At 36.2% G+C, this 24,316-nt stretch overlaps 2 protein-coding genes and 1 non-coding gene across 8 annotated transcripts in view; all 3 read right to left on the bottom strand.

The window, feature by feature from the left end:
• LOC124307408 (fasciculation and elongation protein zeta-2-like) overlaps positions 1-24,316 on the bottom strand; it is a 396,278-nt gene that overhangs the window by 221,819 nt on the left and 150,143 nt on the right. The window lies entirely within an intron of this gene.
• On the bottom strand, positions 326-24,316 carry LOC124307393 (BCL2/adenovirus E1B 19 kDa protein-interacting protein 3). Of its 2 annotated transcripts, none has more exons than XM_046769028.1 (6): positions 24,176-24,316; positions 9,694-9,871; positions 8,054-8,141; positions 1,171-1,244; positions 777-932; positions 326-397 (listed from the first exon to the last, which is right to left on the bottom strand). In XM_046769028.1, exons 1-6 carry the CDS (start codon positions 24,216-24,218, stop codon positions 346-348), a joined length of 591 nt encoding a protein of 196 aa, XP_046624984.1. In that variant the 5' UTR covers positions 24,219-24,316; the 3' UTR covers positions 326-345. The 2 variants fall into 2 exon arrangements, with proteins under 2 accessions (XP_046624984.1, XP_046624983.1); XM_046769027.1 differs by having other exon boundaries at positions 9,694-9,877; positions 24,176-24,311.
• Positions 11,509-11,581, bottom strand: Trnak-cuu (transfer RNA lysine (anticodon CUU)). Its single transcript has one exon. It is a non-coding gene; the product is annotated as a tRNA-Lys (tRNA).

The following is a 24,316-nucleotide window of genomic DNA, read 5'->3' as shown; positions in this document are numbered from 1 at the left end:
TTCTTTCTCTATCCTTCTCTTTTCTTTCTCTTTCACTTTGCAGTCAAGGTAACAAAGCGAATATTTTTTTCGCCACTTTTCCTCCTCTCAAATAAATCTCATAACTTAATCCATAGTCGTATCATTATTTAAGAATTAAATTGTATAGTTATTAATTAGAATTGCAGTTTCAATTGTAATTAATCATGCGAATAATAGTTTCGTGTATGTGTGTGTTTAGGCGTATTGCCGCCTCCCAGCATCAGTCTTTCTTGCGTTCCATTAGCCAGCTTTATTCGTCCGATTGCTAACAATATTACCATACTTTGTTCTCGATACCGTTTTCCCTCTTCTCAATCATTATTTTCACTCGATCGTTATGCGAGGCACCATGAGTCCTCGTCTAGTCAGCCAGACTCTGGAGGGCAAAGAAAATTTAAATCAATTCACAGTTCAAACTACAAATGATTCGTTGAAAACACCCGTGGCTTAGGAATAATGCAATAATTCAGAAATTTTATCCAGTAGATATGACTTCAATATTACAGCTATCGTTTATTACTCCATTTAAATACTTTACGTACGTACTTTATTGATCCAGAATAAAATCGATTTGCAATTACTTCAAAATTTGTATCATGTGTATGGAAAAAAATTCTAGCTTTAGGGCAATTTGAATTATCAAAGGATTGAATCCCTCGGATGGGTAAAATATTTTCTTCAATAAATATGTATAAGTTCATTGAACGGAAAATAGAGTAATATCACAGCAAATTAACACTAAATTTAAGTCTTACCCAAAGCCGGTGCCAATTAGAAGGGACAGAAAATTGGTGAGAAATAGTGTGTACAGAACTTCCTTGGAGAAAAGTCCATTCTTTCCAACCTTAGCTGTTCGAATGCTGTACGTTTTCCTCTTGGTCACTCCAAGAGGGTGCTTGAATTTCCAGTCCCTTTTGAGAACAAAAAGGAAATCAAAAATAGAAATGAGGAAAAGTATACGCAGGACTATTTCGTATTAGAAAATAGAAGGTCAGATGCAATTGAATTTAATTGTAATTTGAACGTAACCGGATGGTAATTGAATTAGAGTTTCTGAATTTCTACTCTTATTACTACTTCATAGATTTGACAGTTTAAGTAATATTGATATTGCTGCATAACCGATTTAAGATTAGTTTAGAATCTTACTTTGGTGGTGCCTGGTCAGGACGAGAACTCCACTCGTAAATCCAGTCGGTATTTTTGTCCACTAATTCCCCATCCTGAAATAAATAATACTTTTTTTTTAGTAAATCGAGAAGTTTCGAATTGGTTGACTGGTCCCGAATTAAAATTTGACAATTTCGTTCTATGTACAGATGCATTAATATTTATTGCACCGCGTCTTCAACCACATCAACAACTTGTACAAAGTAGAAGGAAACAGAATTATCGTGTCTCGCGATCTCATATACTTTAAATGATTTGCAGGATCGTTTTGAATTACGGCGTCTGGGTAAACGTATAAGATAAGATTGTAGAGACGTTCGTTTACTGAATAAGATTTTACTATCCGTGACAACTACACTGAAACCAAAAAATAGTCGAATCAAAGAAAATATTTACTCCAATAGTCCTTAGTAGACATCTAATCTCAAATGTTTGTTTGTTTGTAGAAAGAAAAGTTTATTTGAAATAGATTTTTTTTGTTGGTACAATCAAATATTTTTGTGAATCAATAAATGATCTGCTAAGGAATATTGAAATATTATTATCTTGGATCCAACTTTTTTTTTGCAGTGCTGTTTGCGTTTTGTCATTCGATATACGTGTATGTGAATGGTAATAATATCTAGAACCGTTCCTTCGCTGCTACAAATTTTTACCTTACTATAAAGTAGCCGTATTGAATTATCTTAAAGTTCGATAATAACAAAAGTGGAAAAGTAAATGACGAATGCATTTAAAATTCTTTGTTTGACGACCCGTTCGATTAATAATTGATACATCTGTTATCTCTAATGCAAAAATTAGCATACACTGATCTAAATTCACGATACAATGTTATTGTAATAACTGCATGAGTAGGTATAGTATGTATAAGTTATTTTATGATATTGATATATGAAATTGCGTATTCTTTTCTCCCTCTTTAATTGATTCAAATTAGAAAGTTTTGTGTACAGATACGTTTTATGAGATTTGGTAAAATTCCAAACGAAAATGGAGGAAGCAAAAGATGCTTCAACAATAAAAATAAACTTGAAAAATAAAATAATCAAAGGAACATTTGAGAACGCGTAAGAACAAAGAGAATTTCTCATATATTTTTGTCACACGTGAAGAGCAGGTTGAAGACGAAAAGAGTCACCTCGGAAAACGATGCGACGCAGTAAAAAGAACGTTGAATCATAACTGAGCCACTCACGGATTTCGTATGACCACTTTAATGGTGTTTTTCCACCGCAGGATAATTAAAAATAACTTTTCTAATGCAACACAAGCCCAAAACTTTTCACCTCTCGAATAAGAATATACAGCATATAATTTGTTAGAATTTTTCACTCATTTATTGTCATTCAACGCGGTTGGCTTAGAATAATTAGTATCGTACGTCGTTAAAGATCTGCGATGAATGATATAAGAAGATACTGCGAAGAAAATGAACAACAACAACAACAACAACAACAACAACAGCAAGCTGCTTCCCAAATTTCTCAAGTAGTTTTTTCGCGTCATAAACAGTGACGTTCTTCTCGAAACATCTCACTCGTCTGACAGTTGCTGAACACGAATACACTTATCGGAGTATTATTATACAATTAAAGATTGTATTCTATTTTTAGTCTGCCGCAGATCATGCGTAAATAATATATTAAAACGCAGTTTTAAATACAAGTTTGAAATAAATTGGACGCAGAATTAAAAGTTAAAATAAACAATCGAGTAAGTATAAGAGAAGGATGCACCTACGATTAATATCTACAAACCATGTTGCGTTGATATTTTTGTATATAATTATATTACGATGTTTGTACATTACAGATGATCATGGCACACGTGTGTGTCTCATTTACTGGAATGTTGCCCAGGTGTAAATGAATACGTAGGCAAGAATTTTTCACCCCGCACTTGCCAATAGGTCTACATTTCGAGAGTTATTTCTGTTTCGCTTCTCATGGTTCGCATGAGGTGACCGAATAGCGGAAACAGTTAAACGACACGTCTATAACTAACCCCAGAATCTAGACGCCTTTATAAGACAATAAAAACGTCAACAAAAACCGGAATAGAGTGTGTAAATTTTGTATCAAGGAGTAGGAAGTAAACGGTCGTCGGCGCAGTTTTCGGCTCGAAGAGCAAGGCTTCTAACTATCACCGTTGTCGGCTCACAATCAGTGATATTACGATTCCGTAGAGAAGTTTAGTAGGACGTAAATAGTAACCGAAAATTATGTTTAGAAGTTTCAACGTTTGAAGCGCAAAACATTCATCAACGATGATACATACGTACTTTTCAAACAGTTTCTATACTTGAAGTAAAAACTGTCGCATACATTTATCTCTCGTTAATTCCATGCACAATTCGTTATCTATTCAGTAGACCTTGGGGTGTGCGTTAGAGAATATTAAAAATGGCCGGAAGGTAACAGCACTGCTTGCGAATAACGTAAATTCAAATCAACAAGCGCGTCGACTTCCGGTCGTCTGTTTAACCAACCGCGAAATAATGCGATATTGTTAAGAGCGGCACCTACGCTGTGCACCGATAAATGAAAAAGGAAAGTCCGTGGATGGATGACGGAGATTATTCCATTTCGTGTAACCTTCGGGAGCCTTGGAGATAGGCGTTAATGTAGGCGGGATAAATAGAGCAATGGATATATACGAAGGAATGGTAGAGGTATGAAAAGAGCGGAAAAAAGCCGTGTTCAAAAGGCGAAATGAAACAACTAGATTGTGCATAAATAGATGAAACTCTCGAGTTATTCATCTAGAAAATCGGTACATTTTTTCAGATCGTTGTTCCTCTGGAAGAAATGAATTTTGACGTAATCTCGTCCTTCGACCGTAGTTGTCAGTAAAAAACCGTGTACGATCTTTTATATCAACATGATAAAGAACGCTGTACATAAGTGCGTATAAACAGGCAATCTTAAAGGAAAATGCCTATATCTTTCGAAATTCTTGAGCCGCGGACATACAATAAGTATAATTCAACAAGTTGGATTCTTAAATAATAATGAAAAAAAAGAAACTTCTCGAAGGTCGTTAATTTAGACCATTATACCTTTGCACGTACGTGCGAATGACCCGAGTGAAAAATAAAAACAGAAGTGAAGCAAAACAAAAACATACTTTTCAATTTTATCTTTCGCAATGTGATTTTATCTTTCTCTGCCGAGTTATATTTACAAAATTGCCTATATAACTATATATATGTACGTATATGCCGAGTCAGGAATTGGAACGGAGTCAATATATTTACCAAACGCCATACATCCGGTATGATAAATTTCACTTTTGCAAAAGAAAAAAGAATTGACAAAACTAAATTTCAAACCGTATCCAAGTTTTTATACGCAACTGAAGCAATATTCAAACACATCACTCGACGCGTGCGAATTCTCGCAATTGGTAATTAAATAAGTCGGCGCATTTCCTGGCTGATCTTTAGCTAACCGTTTGTCAGAATTTTTACGTTATCTGCGACACGTAATTGTCAAAATCGTACTAATGATCGAGTAAGAGCGTCAACTCTGTAGTCAATACCTATAAAGTCAGGATTACGCGTCTGCTGTCCGTGTGTGTGTCTGCATAATTCATTATTACAGATACAGTCATGTTCATTAATACGTTCCCAGTGGCTTTTTATTTTTTTGAAATCGAAACTGGAACGAGCTTCCTTTCTAATAAAATTTTATATGTCAATGACTACTGACGAAGGTGACAGGACAAACAAACGATACGTTGATCATAGACACGTAAAATTTCTATATAAAAAACTCGTTTCAGTTTTGATATAAAAATAAATAAGTAAATAAATAAATAGTGAGTCACTGAGAACCTATTGTGTACATATGTTCGTTCAACATCTGGTCAGGATCCCCCGTAACAATAATCGTAACTGTTTGTTTATTATTTCAACAAACTTAAGGAAGATATTTAACAAAAGGTTGAACTGTTTTTTTTATCAAGATCGAAATGATAGTTAAATTACGGGCTTGCTTTCAGATGTGATTTTGGTTGTATGAAAGAAGAAAATCTATTTTTATGGTACAGGCATGAAAAAGTACCTTTTTGATGGGTGTTTTCGTTCCGTAAAGTGATGCTTTATACCGCTAAGTTCAATGTTGCGGTATAAAGTCTTTAAACCGCAGCAGTTCTAAAATTATGAGTTATCGTACGGACAGACAGAAAGGCGTTGAGTTTTGCATATGTGGAGAAGAGAAAAAGAAAAAACGTAACCCTTGAAATTAGCGACTTTCATAATTATCACGATACGAGAAGCGCTTGTCAGTAAATCAAATTCAAAACTGGTTATTACGTAACCGAAGAATTAAATTCCTCTCTTCCATAAGAATATGTATACGCATATATACCTATCTATCCTTAAATGTATCATGTGTATTTAAAATCTCTCAATATAACTTTCAACTAAGTTTCACACTCACTTGGTAACAACAAATATAATGTTACTTGTAAATGTGATTTTTACTACATTCATTTTACGGGTATTAAAATTTTGTGATACCATTTGAAAATATATCAATAATAGTAATAATCGATTAATTATTATCGATGAATTAATTGACTTAGATTTGCCTCTATTTAGTTTATCCAGGTATCATACAGATCATACTATGCGATATCATCTACATAAAGGGAAAAAAAAATATCATATAAAATATAATATATTGGAGTATAACTATATTATTACAGGCTTTTCGGATGGTGAAAATGAAAGGAATTTCACGGGAAAAGTAAAAAAAAAAAGTAAAAAACACCTTCAATCAAAGAAATAATTAAAAATCAAACAATGGCCGAACAGTCTTGCAGTTAATAGGAGCCGTTTGCTCTGTCATCAAGAAGATTCGAGTTGCCAAGGAGAAAGATTACACGAGACTCTCTTGGCGGCCTTGATACGTGCCCGTTACGGTGTCGCGTCACACACAACACGCCAACGAAACGCTAGAAAACCGACCACGCGCAAAGCCAACCAACAATCACAACAACCCAGCGTTATATGTAACAAACACGACGATAGTCGTGCACGAGTATACGTGTATTATTAAGCTCGTATGTACGTTAAGTCGAACAAATGCATACGTGTACGTAAACGTATACATTCGTTACTAGCAGGGCCGTTTCAACTCTACCCGCAAATATATTGAAATGCCTCTTGTGGCAAAACTTGAACATTTTTTTTTTGTATAGCTCATCGAGACGTCGAAACATTCTTAACTTACAAATATCATTGTATCGCTAAAACTATTGATCCGGCTTTAACGAAATATAGCCTAAAAATGGTCAAACGTTGTAGCTATCCAGAGAAAAAAAATAATCAATATCGGTTCGATAGTTACGGAGTTATAAGCGAATATACGGACAAACACACAGAAAAAACGCTGATGTTTGTGGTCATGTTTGTAGAGAAAATAGAGACGAGATGTTATAAATATTACACGTTATAAGAACCTGGATGCAAAAAGGGGGAGGGGGGTTTGCTATACGATATGCTCTGTATTCGACCTCTCTACTTAGTGAATAATCCGCAAGAAGCTTGAATGATTTACTGTACTCTTTAAATAATGAATCGTAACACTAGAAAGAATATAATGATTTAATTGCTTTTTTTCCCTCAAGAGTTTAATATAATTAACTCTTCGTCCCCACTGTTATTTTTTGATACATGGGTTCCCACTGTGGGTACTTTGGTGCTCTGATGTTGTTTTACAGTGAATTCAGCTCCGTTACAAAAATTTCAAAAAAGTTATTGAATACAAAACGATATATGTATTTCATACTCCAATATATATTTTTGATCGAGATCTTTTGCTGTAACTTTGAAAAAAATTCTTAATGTTAGCTTCAGTGACAGCTTTGCATTATCCGCTTAGCGCTAAAGTGTACCTACAAAGTGGGGACAGAGGGTTGGTGAACAAGCGAATCCGTTCATTTTTCATTAATTTACTCTAGAGATAAAATTACGCTACCATGATCAAGTTGCAAATTGTGCAACTTTTTTTTTCTACGGCATGTACAACGTACGTATATAATATCTTTGTTAAGTTCGCATGTTCTTTGTGAATATTACAATACGATATACGAGAGTTAATTAATTAAAGTTAAGGCACATTATCTGGAGGTACAGCTATTTAAATGATGATTTCGAAGGATTATTGCGGTTTGCGAAACCATTTCACCCGTGTGAATAATTAAAGCGAATTCGTTAATATTTTTCACACAAGTGCACGATGAGATGAGATGGGTTGTTTTCCCTGTTCTTTTGGACAAATTCAAAGAATCTTGTAACCGCGATACGTTTATAAAAGGCTTCCATGTGGTAAATATCAAAAGATAAATTTCGCTTATCGTTCGTTACTGAAACTCCGTGTGTTTTGTATTTTGCATGACAAGAAATGTACCGACTAATACGTGTGTTAATAAACTATCGAAGACACAACTCAACGTTGCGTAATGATAAATTCTCTGTTCGTCTTTCTTCGTTCTCTTTTATTACATTGGGCGACGATATCGGATAACTCGTCCTGCTACTACCGTGTTTACTTTTTGCGTCTTTAAAAAAAAGTTCAACAAGTGCAACAGCTACAGATATTCCGAAATGGACGATCATCATGCGAATCGAATTTTTGTATGGATTTAAAATTATCGACTTACGCACTGAATCCATGAAATCTTACATGTAAATTGGTATACAAAGTGTATTTTGTATATACATATTGCAATGTTCAACAGTGTAATACGAAATGAGGTTAAACGAATTCGGATTGGATGAACCCCCACCCCGAAAAAAAAAATTAGATTGACGAAGCTCGTGCCATCATTAGATAAAATTAGAATTTCTTGCCTTGTTGCAGCTGTAGTTGATATAAACTCCTTTGAATTCGTCTTCGGTCGATAATTCGGTATTTGGACTGTTTGGCGGACTCTTCGGACTAGAAATAAAGTATAAAACCATTTTTAAATCAGAATGACATGTCGAAATTGCTGCAACAGGATTGTTGTTAATCATGGAATAACATATAAACAAACTACCGAATTGCCACTGGTTTTATACTAATACTTTTTTAAACACACGCCGATAAACACTCTTGCGCAGAGCAGAAATCGGCGAGTTTCCGGTTGAAATCTGGCCCGTCATTTAGCGATCTTTTATACATAGTACACAATGAACAATTGTAATAAATATAAATTCTTTCGAGCGTGCGTGACTGGTCTGATCGGTTAATTTTATACCTCATAGTTTTAAGAATATATCAATCCGCCAAGTCACCACTTTTGACGGCAAGGTGCGAAACTGACCCTATTTCGTCACCTTTCTCTTCTTTCCTATCTCTGCAATAACAGTAAATATACGGATCCAAGAGACTGTTTAATAGAAAAATAAATAGATAAAAAAACGAGACACTTGACAGAAAATTGAAACGTCTACGTGACTGGTATCTGATAACATTATTATACTTTTGACGCAATTGTTACAACCGGAAATATTTGTGCGAGGTAAAACAAAGCGTGCGTAGTAATCGAGATTTGACATCTCGAAGGACGAACGACTGCTCTCACACAGCCGTACTATTGCAACGATCATGTAGATTCTCCAATTTCTTGCAAATTTAATGGCTGTCCTGGTCGATTTTGACGTTGACGTGTTACATAATTATATCCAAATATCAAAGTCCATATACCTCAAACATGAATAAAGGCTTAGCAGCTCCATTCTATGCGCAATTCTGAACAAGAACACTCCAATCCGTTTTCATTTGACGCAGAAATAAAGAAATGGCAAGGATTCTACAAAATCGCAATAGTTAATTCGTATAATTCATGCCATTTCTTTATTTCTACGTCAAATTAAAATGCATTGGAGTCTTTTTGTTCAAAATTACGTTCAGAATGGAACCGTTAATCCCTTTTTCGCGATTATGATAAATGGACTTCGATGTTAGGAAGTACCGAAACAATTTCTTGAAAGTTGAAAATCAACCGCCCATGCGCCAAATAATTCAATCTCATTGGTCGGCGAAATCTTCCCGCAGCGATATTCTTGTCTGCGATGCAGGGGGCCAACGTACACAAAATGTGTACGTTTGAATTTTCAAAGAGCACAAGCATTAAATTCCGACCGTTCTTTGAAGAATCAACTTTCCGACCCAACAACAAATGCTTTCCAAACCTTCCCGAGTCACTACATCAATTATTTGAGATTCTAACCTTGAAAATTTGTATCGACTACGTCGCCGGCAGAAACAGTTTGACAGCTGAAACTCGTGATTGCCAGCCTGCACGAAGAGCCGATAAAACTCGCGCATGCGCAGTTGATTTTCAAGTTTCCAGAGATTGTCTCGGTACAGACAACCAACGTTGAAATCGACCAGGGCAGCCCCTTGAAAGCTGCAGCTTCATGTCTCGCTCTCTTGCAGCCAGAGGCAGTCTGCAGGGTCAAGGTTACCCTTCTACACGGACAATGGAAGCTGGATCTCGGCTTACCTGTCCCTAGGAGTATCCCTGCGTGAAGAAGCGAGAGAATGCCTCGCCGAAGACTGTGTAGAGTCGCGTTGAGCCTCCCGAAGAAGTCGCAGGTACTCTTCGCCGCCTCCGCCGCTGCTGCTGAATGGTAAAGGAGTCACCCTGTCGGCAGGGACGGGGTTCAGCTCGACCCAAGATTCTGCACCTCAAAAAATGCAAGAAAAAATGTTCTCCTAAATAAAGATCGTCTCTGCAGTATCATGGATAATATAACAGTTCATGCCACAGCAGTAGCAGATGAGAGATCAAGTTTAAACCTTTAACAAGGGCACACGGTCCAACATGGGAAAATAAAAATCCGCAGTTGGTTGGCAAAAAATTGATACATTTTTTTTAATTTCCTTCATAAGAGATGGAGTATGTAACACCGATTCAGCAAATTGGTGTATATGTAAGCTACGAAAGATCTCTAATTGAAAGTACGAAAATTTCAAACTAATGGAGTCGTCGATAAAAGCTTGAACATCTCGACGCTTCGTTCCAAACCTTTTTCGAAATTGTTGAAAATCTAATAGATTCGTTCAATTTTACTCTTATACGATGGATTATTTGGTTCAGAAGACTATTTTCTACAAATTCACTGAAACAGTTGTTTTTAATTTTTATTTTATTTTTCATTTTTGGCATTGTTAAATATTCAATTTTACAACATTGCGCCGATATTGACTATATATGATCAACAAATAGCAATATTGAATTCACTTATGAAGAACAAAGAAAGTACGTTTTAGAGACTTTGTAGAAAATAGTCTTTTGAATAAAATGAGCCGTCGCGTCGTACAGTGAAATCGAACGAATTCACTAGATTTTTTTTAACAATCGTCAAGCGATTCTAAATGAAGTGTAATACCAGTATTTTTTATTTTTTCATTTTCACCGAGATTTTTGTGTTTTACTACATGTATAGTACAATAATTTGAAAAATACTCAAGGTGCAACAATCTCGTAATAAAATTAATAAGCATTATCGGCTTTTGACGACCTCCTTAAGTGGGTAGTTGAAATATTTTTTGCCACAAAAGTAGAATAACAATAACGAGTAAACGAGCCAAAAAATTGAACAGTACAATTATCACGAGCAAACATAATGCTTGACATATGTTTCATTATCAAAAATCGAGGGTAGGCTTTTCGAGGGTTTCTCTCAATACATTAAAGTAATACTTGAAGTAATTTGAATAGGATATAATTGAAGCGAGAGATAAGGATTCCCGTTTCAAAAGGATAATGCACCAGTATATACAGCTAGCCGATACATCAAGTTCAAGGGAAAAGAGGAGGTCATTCAAGCTAGACGATGTTCGATTCAACCTCATTCTGCACCGCTGACGCGACGGTGGCGAGGTTGATTGTTACTAAATTTATCCACGTGGTGTAATAAACCATCGCAATTGCTTCGGATCATCAACTCGATAATCACTGCAGACGAGCCGGTTTGTAGAATAGTCTGACTGCATACGGCCAAAGACCGCGAGGCATGGAGGCATTATGATTTAATGTATGTTAAGTATGTACATACACGGTGTAAGAATAAGAGGTGATCCGATTAGCGCTGGATGCTGTGATTATTTCACAAAAGTCCACCATTCGAGTCGAGGTGTCGAATTGTAAAGAGGAAGTTTCATACACAAATGTTGTATTGTTGTCCAACGGACCTTAGCCTAACTACTTTGCATTCAGGTTACAACACCGTTGAAAATTATTTAATCGTTTTTCATTGAGGTTGGCGGAAAATCAACGCAATGAATAAATATTAAAAAGCATCAAAAATAATTCCGCCCAACGTGGGGCTCGAACCCACGACCCTGAGATTAAGAGTCTCATGCTCTACCGACTGAGCTAGCCGGGCTGTTGAACGGGACGACGAGCTAATCGTAATAATGCAAAGCTATCTTGCATGTTATTAAAAATGGCAATGATGCACAGTCGTAATGAAGTAAATAAGAGCCTTGAGACTAAATCATTTGATGATAATTGAATTTTAAATGTGAGACGGGAATAAGTTTCAAACCGCGTTATACGTTTTTATTTTCAGTATTTCTTTTGCGTCATAATGTTTTGATCAACAAATAATACGCGCATCTCGAATGCTATACGTTTAATATGCAGGGTAGAAAAACACGGGGCTGTATATTCGCGAGTACCAAACAAGACAGAAATAAACTTCGGGCATTATGCGAGGTCAATGATGCTTTAAAGCGATTGGAAAAACGCCACTGCTTTTTAAATTACTTTACCCGAGGCGAGCTACGTTTTATACAGGCGGTAACCTGCGCGTCATTATTTCAGGGTTCAAAGACCGAGGAAAGACGAAATATCATACTCGGAGAATTGATTACGCGCGTATGATTCCTAAAATCACGCAAAAGAATTTTTACGCTTTTATTTGTTTAAAACATTTTTATACATCGTGTGAAAGTATACGGCATTAATGTTGACAACGTATTTATTTGTTTGCCTTATTATCAATCTCGAAATAGTTATCTCCTACAAACATTACATTATCATATATGTGTAGACAATATACAGTTACAGCGGCACAAATGGCTCTTTAACTCGACTTCAAAAATATTTACACGTATCATTTTCAACAATTATTATACACGTCTGCTCTATAGGTAAAAACCACTTTGTACCGAATGCACGTGATTCTTATTTGTCTCTAAACATAGTACGACGCATCAGCAATTTTGCAACTATAATTTGGCAAACCGATCCATTTGAAAAAGACAACGAGTAAGTAAATACAAAACATAATGTGTTTATCTATTCACTGTGTAACATTTTTCTTCGTAACGCATCGTGTTAATCATCTCTACCAATAGTGTGATCAAGATAAGCAGACTCTAGGTGTTTGATTTGCGAGTGGATGACGTGACGTCGGACTCTGTGCATGAAGGGTTCGTAAATGGAGTTCGAAAGCGGTCGGCTACGTGACTTGAGACACGCAGGATAAAAAGGGTCTGGGATACTGTATATTTCGAGGGAGTTAAGGTAGTACTTTGGTGACTTCGAAGTCATTAGAACATCCTTTTGAAGAAGTGTATAATTTACATTAAGGTTGTTGGAATAATGCAGGAGAATAAAATTCATGAATTTTGAGAACGATTTGGACGCTAGTTTATTATAAATTTATTAATAAAGTCGAATAATCAAAATTCTGATAGCAGATCTCATGGGATGTTAGTACTTCGATGAAAATAATTACCGGGAATAAAACTATAAAGCAATATCCTATTTCAGGAGGTTTACAGAAATTCGATTTACATACACAACGCTAGAACATTTCTTGAACCGAAGAGTCGTGATTTGTCGGTCGAGTAAACAATTTCAACCAACGAACCTGCGGTGATAAAAACGACTGAAACGCGTCGACAAAATCGACGAAATTTTATTCAGAAACAATAATGAGTATCGTGTAAAGTTACTGTAGTAAATTTGAGCGGCACAATAATGAGTTTGGAATTAGATTCATTGGCCAAACGAACTCCTCAAAATTTGTAAAACTTCATAATCGACTTGTTTTCATAAAAACTAGTCAGCGAGTTTCTTTTACTTTTATATAGTATTTTCGCATCATCCTCACCGAAACCGGAACTTTCATTTCGCGATGCATAGCGCGTTTAGACAGTGCATAAATTTGCTGAAACGTAATACATGCAAACGCGTACGAGATCCACACCTGGTGGAATATTTAACTGATGTCGCACGCGCGAAATACGCACAAGTTACTCTCCTGTTTGACTACGTGACGTCGAGCAGGACAGCCAATTCTTCCCGAGGCTCGCCTATTTTCTTTTTGCCGATCCGAATATACGTGCTGTAATGGTCGTACGCACATGTATATATCTACAGATTATACGGCCAACTTGGACAACAAAGTGCAGGGAGAATGCGGATGAGTCATGTTGTATAACTATTCGTATGAAAAACTTGGCCATTTTTTTTTTTATGGGCTGACGAGAAAATCGCTATGATTGCGCGAGCGAAAGTTCTTCAGACTTTGAAATCAGTGAATCCAACACGCGATGCGACAAATTGACAGTCTTCGCCACATATTCGTAAGGTATTTTGCGGTTTGAAGGAATTTCAACGGTAGCACTGTTTTAATCATATACACACTTTGTGCGAATAGAACGTATAATAATATCATAGCGAAACGAAATTTTATAAAGAAACGAGAATAACGGCTTGAAAAAACTGCAGCATTTGACGCGAACATATAAGGGTCTCATTGCGTCCGTACAGCTTATATAAATATATATATCGTACTAGAAAATAATTAATTTCCAATTGATCAGTGGTTTATTCATATCGTAGAACTATAATTAATCGGTATAAAATGTGTAACGAAATGATGTCATAAAACCAGTAAATCTCTAATTCAAATTTGACAAAATTATTTCACGACACTTCGTAAAAGTGACGAGATTTATCTTCTAGTCAAATAGAACCATAAATCGTTTCACGGATTGTCAAAGAATTACCCCGGTGTTGTGTAAAAATTGACTTTCGACGTTTCTACGCACGCCTGCAGATCGCAGATTCCTCCAGTAATCTCGCTCTGCATCTCTTGGGAGTCTCGATTCAGCGTGGGCTGGGCGTTGAACATCTCAAGAAACCAGGTCACGCGTCTGTTTCAAAGACCGAGGTTGCCTTGTTTGGTGTTCTTTCGATGGCACCTTGTACAGATGCAGACCGCGGTTACACGAGTCGTCGACTCACTTTTGCAGTAATGCAATTCGCGTGCAGTTTCAATATAAATTTTCCAACTATAAACGGCTGTTCTTTTTGCTATCGGACAATTTCATTTATGTTTAAACGATTCCTCCAGATATAGTAAACGTATAAAGCTCTGCATGTATAACTGCGTAATCCGACATCAAAAGTAATATTAATCTGGCACTCCAATCCGCTGCACGAAGTCATTGAACCCACGCCCCGAGTAAGCTAATTATCGTTGATGCAGTGGCAAGTTGAGCAGGTGTGCAGGCATTCCCGTATTACATGAACTTCCGTTTCTCTAACTTTCACGCCATTTTTCGACCTCGACGCTTTTGCACGGATGTTTGAAATTTCGCGCGGTACGTACACCAATGGTGCTTAAAAATCTTACATATTCGCAACGGCAAAAGGTATATCGGGAAAGACACCGAATCGATTCAAATGGTATAAAAACTGAGGCAGAATAAAACATTCAAGTTACACGAGAATGAAGAACTGAATATTCATTTTTCTCCGACTTTTCTCGACTGACTTATATTTACTTCACGACATCGGTATTCAAAAATACACTCACGGTCTAGTCTGATGGTCGCGGAACCGAGAAAATGGATAAAAACTGTTCTTAGAATTTTGCTTTGTCCCGAGGTAAGCTTCATTCTTTCTCTTTCCATATCGCCATAAAATTCCCGGATCATTTTTTGGATTCCCCGACTTCCCGGTTTTCTCTAGCCAGTGGTCGTCAGAAATTATTGGAGTACAAAGAAAAATATTCAAATACTTTAAACATTCAATTCAAAATTCACATACACCTCGTGTATGTAACTTCAAAAATTTTGACAACTGCCATTCATCTGAATTTATAAATGTTGGTCGCCCTGACAAAACAACTAATCTTGCTCTCGAATTTTAGCGCATGCGCATTAAGCCATTCGATCGTTCGCACTTTACTCTCTCTATGTAATATATACGTATACGTATACGTATGTATGTATGTAAGTATATGTATAAATATTGTACGTGTTTCTTTAAACCGAGCTGCATCACGCGATCCCCTATTATAGTTTTATACACGTAAATAGCAAGCCGCGGGCGTTCGCCTTTCGTCTTTTTAATACCTGAACAACAAATTGGCGACTTCTTTCCAAATTCTGCTTACGCATTTGCTGTAGCGTTAAATTGTTGATTGATGAATAAATTGAAGTAAATGAGTTGTTAAATGAGTTAATCAATGCCGAAACTTTATCACTGTAGTAGCAAGGGGCTCAAGTATCGAGATAATAATTATGTGGAACTACCGTCGTTGAATTACAAGATTAACAAGGAAACGGCGAATTTCTACGACGAACTTGATAATTGTGAGGTTATCTGTACGAGGGATTTCGTGAAAATTGACATGCGACGACTTCGTGAACTCGTTGAATCCGATACCCGACGCCTCCGACTTGTTATACACAATTCTAGGGATAAAGTAAAAATTCCTCGTGCGGCGCCGACGTCTTCGTCACGTTGTTGCGAGAAATACAATATGGGATAAACGATGTTTGCGAAGAAATATAAAGTTACACCATAACTTTGTATAAGTAAATAAAATTGAAGAATCAATACCATGGATTCACATTACATGCCTCTACCTACAAAGTTATGCTGCTGCTGTGGAACAAAAATTTCTAGTCAAATAAAGAATTAATAATATCAATGTCGAAAAAGTGAAACTCAATGTTAATTGAATTCGAATTTCATTGTATAAGAATCTCTTCTCAAGATGAAATAAAAAATCTATTTTAAAAACTGAAAGTAAAACGAACAAAGTGACTAATGTTTGGAAAGACAGAAAACAAGAAACAAATATATGTATGGTCTTCTTAATATCAATAACCATGAGTCTCCTTCACTGTGACTTACATCTTTGATTTTCTTCCATATTAAGTTTTGAGCCAATTAACTAAAGTTTTACTTTTTAAACTTTCATTTCCATCAGTTATTTTTGCCTGTATCGCGTAGATTGTTTTTCTACTGGACTGTACAAGGAATAAAACTTCAACGAAGTCACGCAAATGTGACACGCGCACCGTGTATCGTCTTACAATAAAAGCTACGATTTATTCAATTTCTCTGCAAGTTCTCACTTACCGAGAATCTTGTACATACGTATCCATAAATAAGATTTCTACTGGGAATGACTAGCGGCAGAAATGGAAATTAAGCTTACATATATATATATATATATATATATATATTTACACATGTATATATGTATACATGTTATTTACAGAATTGTCAACAAACAGTATATTGTAAGGAATTATCGATTTGAAATTCATTTTTATATATTTAATTGCTATGCAATCAGGCCCGAACCAAAATTTCCAAGAGAAATACAAAGGCAAAAATTATTGCTCGATAAGAATTCTACATGGGTATGTATATAGATACATACGAGTAACAACAGTTAAATATTGCATTTTTGCGTCTATATTTTTAGCATCGAAATACAAAGTGCCTGATGCAATTGCAAAGTTTATATTTTTACACGTGTAGAGTTTTTCTCCAACCAAAAAAATATGGAATGTCGAATGTAGATATTCTTTGGCACGCAACATGCAGGAGTATATGAAATATGCCTTACAATCAAACATCTGTACCAACAACGCCGACCGTTCTCCTCTACAACGGTAATGCATACATACATGTATAGGTATAATATTGTTATACGCATTGGTACGTAATTTGTGAATTACGTTCATCATCCATGCGACGTGTAAAGAATATAAATTGGACCGTGCAAGATTTATATACACAGTATTTTGCCACGTGCACATTCCGTTCTCGATGGTAATATATAAATAAATAAATAAATAAATACGTATGGTGTGTGTGTGTATATTTATCTATTTATTTATAATATTAATAAAAAGAGAATCAAAAGCACAAAGAAGAAAACAGTATGTCCAAAAGATTATACACGCTCGCAGGAATTAAAGCAATCTCTCGACACTCTGGATTCGATTTTTCACACATCACCGGGTATATTGTAATTATTTCGCATAGCCATTACAGATTGTTAACAAGTTCGTCGGATCTACAGTGAATAATCTAGACTCGCTAATAACACTGCACTTGTCCGGCGGTTCAACGTCCTCTAGAAGTATTTATTTACTCGAAATATCTGCTGTACGTTAATTATAATACCATATACAACATATCGCAGTATAAACAAGTAAACTTTGTAATAATACAAAAATTTAAACAGCTGATGAAAATGATCGGCATGTACTGAACGTACAGTGGCGTGCGTGGTCTGTGCTACATTATACCGACACATGTAATTGTGATACATAGTATATATGCATAAAACTCCCGCAAGTCAGCAATTTCGTTACATGTATGTAATACATTAAATATACCATAATGTTGTGACCCCTGCGATAACCTAAACCCTCCTCGCCTCGCGTTATACGTCATGTGCATAGTATTTTTCTTGTGGATTTAATTTTTTTATTTTTGTTAACTAAACGACACGTGTCCGTTTCACAATTACGTATTCAATGCATCGGTCGTATACCTATATATAATATTACTGGAAATTCTATACAGATTTGCGCACAAGAGTGTTGTTGGGTATTGAAAAAAAATAATTATTTTATTCATTTAATTTTTTTCGACCGCTGATACGTAGTGTATAATTGGTCGAACTAGTCCGAATAAAAAATAGAGCAATAAGAATATCACAATCTGTTCCACATCCGCTTACGTTTACCGCAATTCTATTACCAGAGAAATAATTAAGTAATCAGCTACTCGCCCGAATGACGTATATATTTACGTATAGGTACCAGATGCTAAATGGTTATCATCATATCGTTTTCTTCCACGCATTATATACTGCATGACACGGATGTGTAACATGTGCTGGGTGACGTGGAGGAATGGATTCTTTACTTGTTTAATATTATCGTTGTTTTATGTACCTTTCCATTTTTATGCCGTGAGTTTGACCTCGGGCATCCGGAAAATTCAAGCAAGAAAACATAATCACGTACCGTAGTTATAAGGTAAGTGAGTGTATTATTCCGAAAATAAGCCAAAGGGACTAAAAGTGAATTTTTAAACAAGTATAACATAGTGTAGGAAATTGTGTAAATTTTATGTACAAGAAAAAACGTGACTGATTTTATTTGTTTATTTATTTATTTTTATTTTTTTGCAATTTTTTCATTCAACCTTGTACACAGATTAAAAAAATATTTCCGAGACAATACCGAGGATTACCTTCCCTGTGATCAATGAAGAAAACAACAGACGAAAACAGCGGATTCATTTGACTCGAACTCATTCTCATGTTACGACTAGGTATACAATTAAAATAAAAACTAAACACTACAATGTATGATTGAAAGTGTGCAAACACTGGACCGACTATAATTAAAAATTGGTAATCCTGCTTCGAAATAATTCTATTCTCAAAGTACTGTGAACGAAAACTTTGTGTCCTATGGGTTCGAAGCGCTAGACTCTATCATGTGGAGTCTTCGTATAAAAATATAAAAAATGGGCGCTGTTTGTGGAAAAAAAATCAATGCCAAAAACTATGAAAAAAAAAAAAACAAACAAAACTACGATTATCAAACAGACTATCGCTGCATCGCCTAGTCACAGGTCCAAAGAGTCACGTCATACGAGCCGCGAGGTCATATCTTGTAATATCTCGGATTAACAACGGCAAAGCTTAAAGAGTCGTACCACTGAATGTGTAACGTTATTTGGTAATTCGATACAGGCTGGAAGGTAAAATTGCGGCTCAAGTCTGTAGCCATTCGGGGGAAACAGTCCACGTATTTGAGCAACAGGCTGTTAAGCACACTTGCACAGCTTTCTTGTCCGCTTATTTACATTTACACACCCTTCTAGTTCACCTTATAAATTCTCAAGAATTTATCGTTCGTATAACGCAAGATGTGTAATGTACTGCTTTTGCAAATTAAAATAGAAAAAAAAAATGTCTAATAAGAAAAAGTGTATATAATTTTTGGATATCATTTTATGTACATAATACGTCATTCTGGAAGTAGTGAATTTTTTTCAACACAATTGAATTGTCTGGCCTTCTTCGATTGCACGAGACAAAACCTTCATACAGCTCCAATAGGCAATTTTCAGTTGTCCGTATAATTATGTGTACGTATGATAATAAAATAAATGAGTTAGCTAATAACTTGTGTGATTTACTTTTTTTTTATTAAGTAACTTGAAATTCAATCTATTCTGGAGAAGCTGACGATGAGGGAGGAGAAACGACGCATATGTGTATTTACAAAAAAAAGAAAAAAAAAACGCTCGATTCGATTTTACAACAAACGGCATACCTGCTTCATTTCGATAATACACAACAAACTGACGATTGTATAACAATGGAAGAAACCAAGGGGTTGAGTTACGGTTATACGAAGTGAAAAGTGTCATCATCACGCTGTTACTGAATACCTCTGCACACGTTATACACATGTATAGTAAACGGTAAACCCGATTCAAAACAATACAGGAAAACGCCCCAACGTAAATACGGAAGTTACCTTCCGTTTTTGATAACAATGCACAGCAGCATTATACATAATAAGTTCGGTTATGCGTGTAGCGGATCGGTAAACATTGAACAAGGAAAATAATATTACGGTGCAAGATCTAATGAGAAACCACATAGTTATGAAAAAGAGGCCTTTTGTATTGTCCGCAAAGTTATACATTTGTACATCGTGTTATTGCGGGTAATAATTCTTATCACGGTAATCCGATGTCCGGATTCACTATGGCAACGAGTCGTTGGTGATTTCTGTATCCGCTGACATACTGTTGAGTTTTCACCGTAATATCGAGAAAAAATTTTAAGATAGATATGATAGATTCGCCGAATTTACTCTTCTTACGACGGCAAAGAGCATATAGTAGAGTCCATACGTTAGACGGTTAAATTGAGTATGCACATTGGGGAGGAGAGCGATTCATGTAGTAATCGTCGACTAAAAATAACCTCGATAGAATGATGACCCCGCTGTTAACTGATCTGTCATTTAAATCGAGTCGACTTTACAGAGTTGACGCTGCGTTTGTACCTACACGAAAAACCGCTATTGAAAATGCTTTATTTCGGTTGCGGTAATGTTTTATGCGACGACGACGAGTATTTAAAGTAGGGCATGCGAACACTATTCCTGAACAAGGTTCAAGTTGGGAAAACGTTGTTCTTGAACGATACATATTATACCTATTACGTCTTACGTATAACCATGATATAAGATAGAAGAAGAACTATCTCAGTTGGATTTCCCAGTTCTATAACCTTATCAGCTGGATAGATTTCATTGCCACTGAGCTAACGTTGCGTTTCGTACAATTTACACCGTCACAGAATGTACACACATACATGCATACAAGGATCTTTTGTGCCGCGTATTCTCCTGACGTAAAGTGTTACACACATAGACGCACATAAATGATTAACGAGTGACAAAACCGTTATTTCATTGTGAATTTCTTCATCTTTGTGTTATGCATATATATTGCAATCACATATGTATAGTATGTATATGTACAATGTTACGCACATGCCTGTTCAGTCGGTATCTTATTGTTAGTTTGGTGAAATATAATCAATAACTGGCGATGATTAGCCGTCGGCAGGTGGCACATACACTCTGATAATTGTCTACTACGCCTTATCTACGATATCGCGTGTATTTCTACGTCTATGTCAACATTGTACAATTTTCCACGTGAAGTGATGTGCGTCACCGCTCATTACTTCCATGGTTACGGTATAAAGGTGCGTGAATACGGTGCACTCTCTCCATTTATCCCTCCACCCCCAATTACCTTCACGGAAAAGTCGCAAACTCTCTCATTAGGGCCAGCCGAGCCTTTCATGCAAGCGCGGATACATCGTTTACATCGGTTATTAGACTCCCATCTCATTTGATTTAAACCTGGAAAAATACTTCTCTAGCAATATTTCATTATCATATGCGTTTTTTAATTTTTTTTTTTTTTTTTGTCAATACATAATTACCCATTCAAACGTCTTAAATGGGAATAACTTTGTCTGGTAACAAAAAAAATGACAGAACCATTATTGCATTTGTTGAGAGAATTGTGCTTCAAACTCATAAAACTGGATGAGGATGAAGTCAGTATGGTTAAGGTAACGAAACATTAGGGGGGAGGGATTACTATTTTGAAATTTTATAGTGACCTTGAAGTAGTTAAATCTTCAAAATATGAATAAGTTTCGCCGTATTGTGATTTACTGCATTTCAGATCTTGTAACGCAACAATGTTACTAACTTCATCCTTGCAAACTTCGGCCGGGGGGGGGATTTTGAAAGAGTACACTGTAGCGATAAATGAACCGATCGGTAGATTCTAAATATAAAATTTCAAATTTTAACGATCGTAAAATACTCAATTCAACGTATGAGGAAATTGTGAATAATTCTGTCAAAATATCTTGTTGAATTAGTGGATATACGCGTATTGGAAGAAATAATTTTGCTTCTGTAATAATCAGACAGGAAGAATAGAGGAATACAAACCGATCACGTATTAATTATCAACGTCACTTGTTTATTGCACTGCAAAAATGCGTATCCATCGGAAGTTGCTCCTATTTTTTCTGCAACAAGTATACGGATACCTACATCTGTTACAGTTATATTATATGTATTATAATTATACACACGTAAAATTGACCCGAGAGCCGTGCGATATGGAAAACTGAAGTGTCTGTATATATATTATGTATTGTGATATTGCTGAGCAGAAAAATCGACGTCGGGTTGCAAGCATAAAATAAATTGACAGATAATTCGTCCTTCCTTTTAGTATTTTTCAATCGATTGTCTCAAGTGTGCTGCAGCATTGATCGCGTTCTTATCGTAATTATCAACGATTCTACCCAGGCATACGTGAGCATATACAAATATGTACATATGTACGATAAGTATAGATTCTCAACGAATCTGATGATTCAGTGACGTCCAACAGCGTCGTGTCTTCCGATTCTCGATGCGTCAGCACCTTCTTTATTTTCATTCTTTCTTTCTTCATTATGCTCGTATAGTGTATAAATACATACACGATTTTCTATTTTTTTATCTTCGCGTGTTGCGCATTTTTTTATTGAATATTATTTCTCGTCATTTTGCCACGCTGAAATTACGCATCAAGCCGAGATGCGTCAAAAGATTATATCGGTACATAGGAATACGGCTTAGGAATTTCACCAGAAGCAATAGAGTGATTGTTCTTACCTCTCAGATCTAGATATCATTATTTTATAATTATATTATGACTTTTTGATGTATCGATGAGCGAAATGAAACGCAACGTCCGTCTGGTATATTATTGTTCGTCGAGGATTCATTAGCGACAAAAATTTGTAATCATATAACGGCAACTACCCATCTACGCTGTTACTCAAGCACAACCGAATCAATGCCCGCAAGCGAAACATTTGAAACGATTAGTTTCTAGATGGTATGCCTTATCTATACAGCCGAAAAAATACCCAACATTAAACCCCACAAAGAAAGCGACGGCAAATTCTTAGCCGGATTTAATTACACAACACGCTATTCCTAGTTCACGCTTGGCTAAAACGTAGCCCGACTGATAAGCGCGTTGCCATTTTCCTACAACGCAGTAGAATTCGAATTTCATTTCTTCTTGTCCGAACAAGTCGAGTCATGAGCGGCGAACGACGCAGAAAACGAATGCGAGTTAGAACGTGGGTTTATTGATGTTCCGAAGCTCAGTCTCTCCGAAACAAGGCGGGTTGAATGTAACGTAAACGTATGTATGTATGTTGTGTGTGTACTTGTTGCAGCAGCGAGGAATGAAATCGTACACAGCGAAGCGTTTTATTCGACTTTAGCGGTTGTATAGAAATTATAAAACGCGAGACGTCGGATGAACGTTGAGACGTAGGCAAATACAAGCGATTCTAAGAGCAGTGATCTCGATGTATGGTTTTTTTTTTCATAACGCATAAGATGCTGGTCTGTAGGCAAAATAGAGAAGAGTTAAAGTTTCGTGATTCATTCGTCAAGGTTCCAGGTAACGAACCGATTTTCTTCGTTAAGTACATATTTTAATCGTGCGCATATATACTATACATCTAACTTGTAGGTATGAGATTAATTTGCATAGCTATTTAATCATATTCCATTACTATTTGCGTCGCTTCGACGATCGTACCACAAATACTCGTCTACGCACGTTAACATTATTCAACAGACAATTTTGCCGGATTGAATTTCAGACAAAGTGTGCGACGCGAAGAAACTTTAACTGGATACTTTTTTTTTGTCCCTTCGAATCCAGCCTATTTTAAGACGCAATTACATGCGTGGGAGAAGTACGCTAATTCTGATATCGATTTACCCGTACGTCCGATGTAAATAAAAAAAAAAAATATATGATAGAAAGGAAAAGAAAAAAGAAACATCGCGGTGGTAGCAACTGAACGTAAACAGTAAATTGAATATTAACAAAGCGTAGGTATATTGAAGGAGAAAAAGGAATATCTCCGATTTGTTTACGTGCGGTTCGAGAGCAGGGGAAATGGCTGCGTGTGGTCAACGTATGTATGCTCTGACAGCTGCTGTGTGGCGTTCATTAGTCGTTTGATTTCACAGGTGATCGTGAGGATTGGTTTTGCATTACTCACCACCGAGCAGATCGTCGGAGGTAAACTTCGCCGTTGACGACATCCTGGAGACACAACAGACTCCTCGAAGTTATTATCAATTATAAAACAGACAACTGAAGGCACCACCAAATTCTATCAAACGATATACCAACGGATCGG

Source organism: Neodiprion virginianus, chromosome 6, assembly GCF_021901495.1.
Source record: "Neodiprion virginianus isolate iyNeoVirg1 chromosome 6, iyNeoVirg1.1, whole genome shotgun sequence".
NCBI classification, from domain to species: domain Eukaryota; kingdom Metazoa; phylum Arthropoda; class Insecta; order Hymenoptera; family Diprionidae; genus Neodiprion; species Neodiprion virginianus.
Note: the sequence above shows the minus strand (reverse complement) of the source record. Positions and strands in the feature narration are given on the sequence as shown.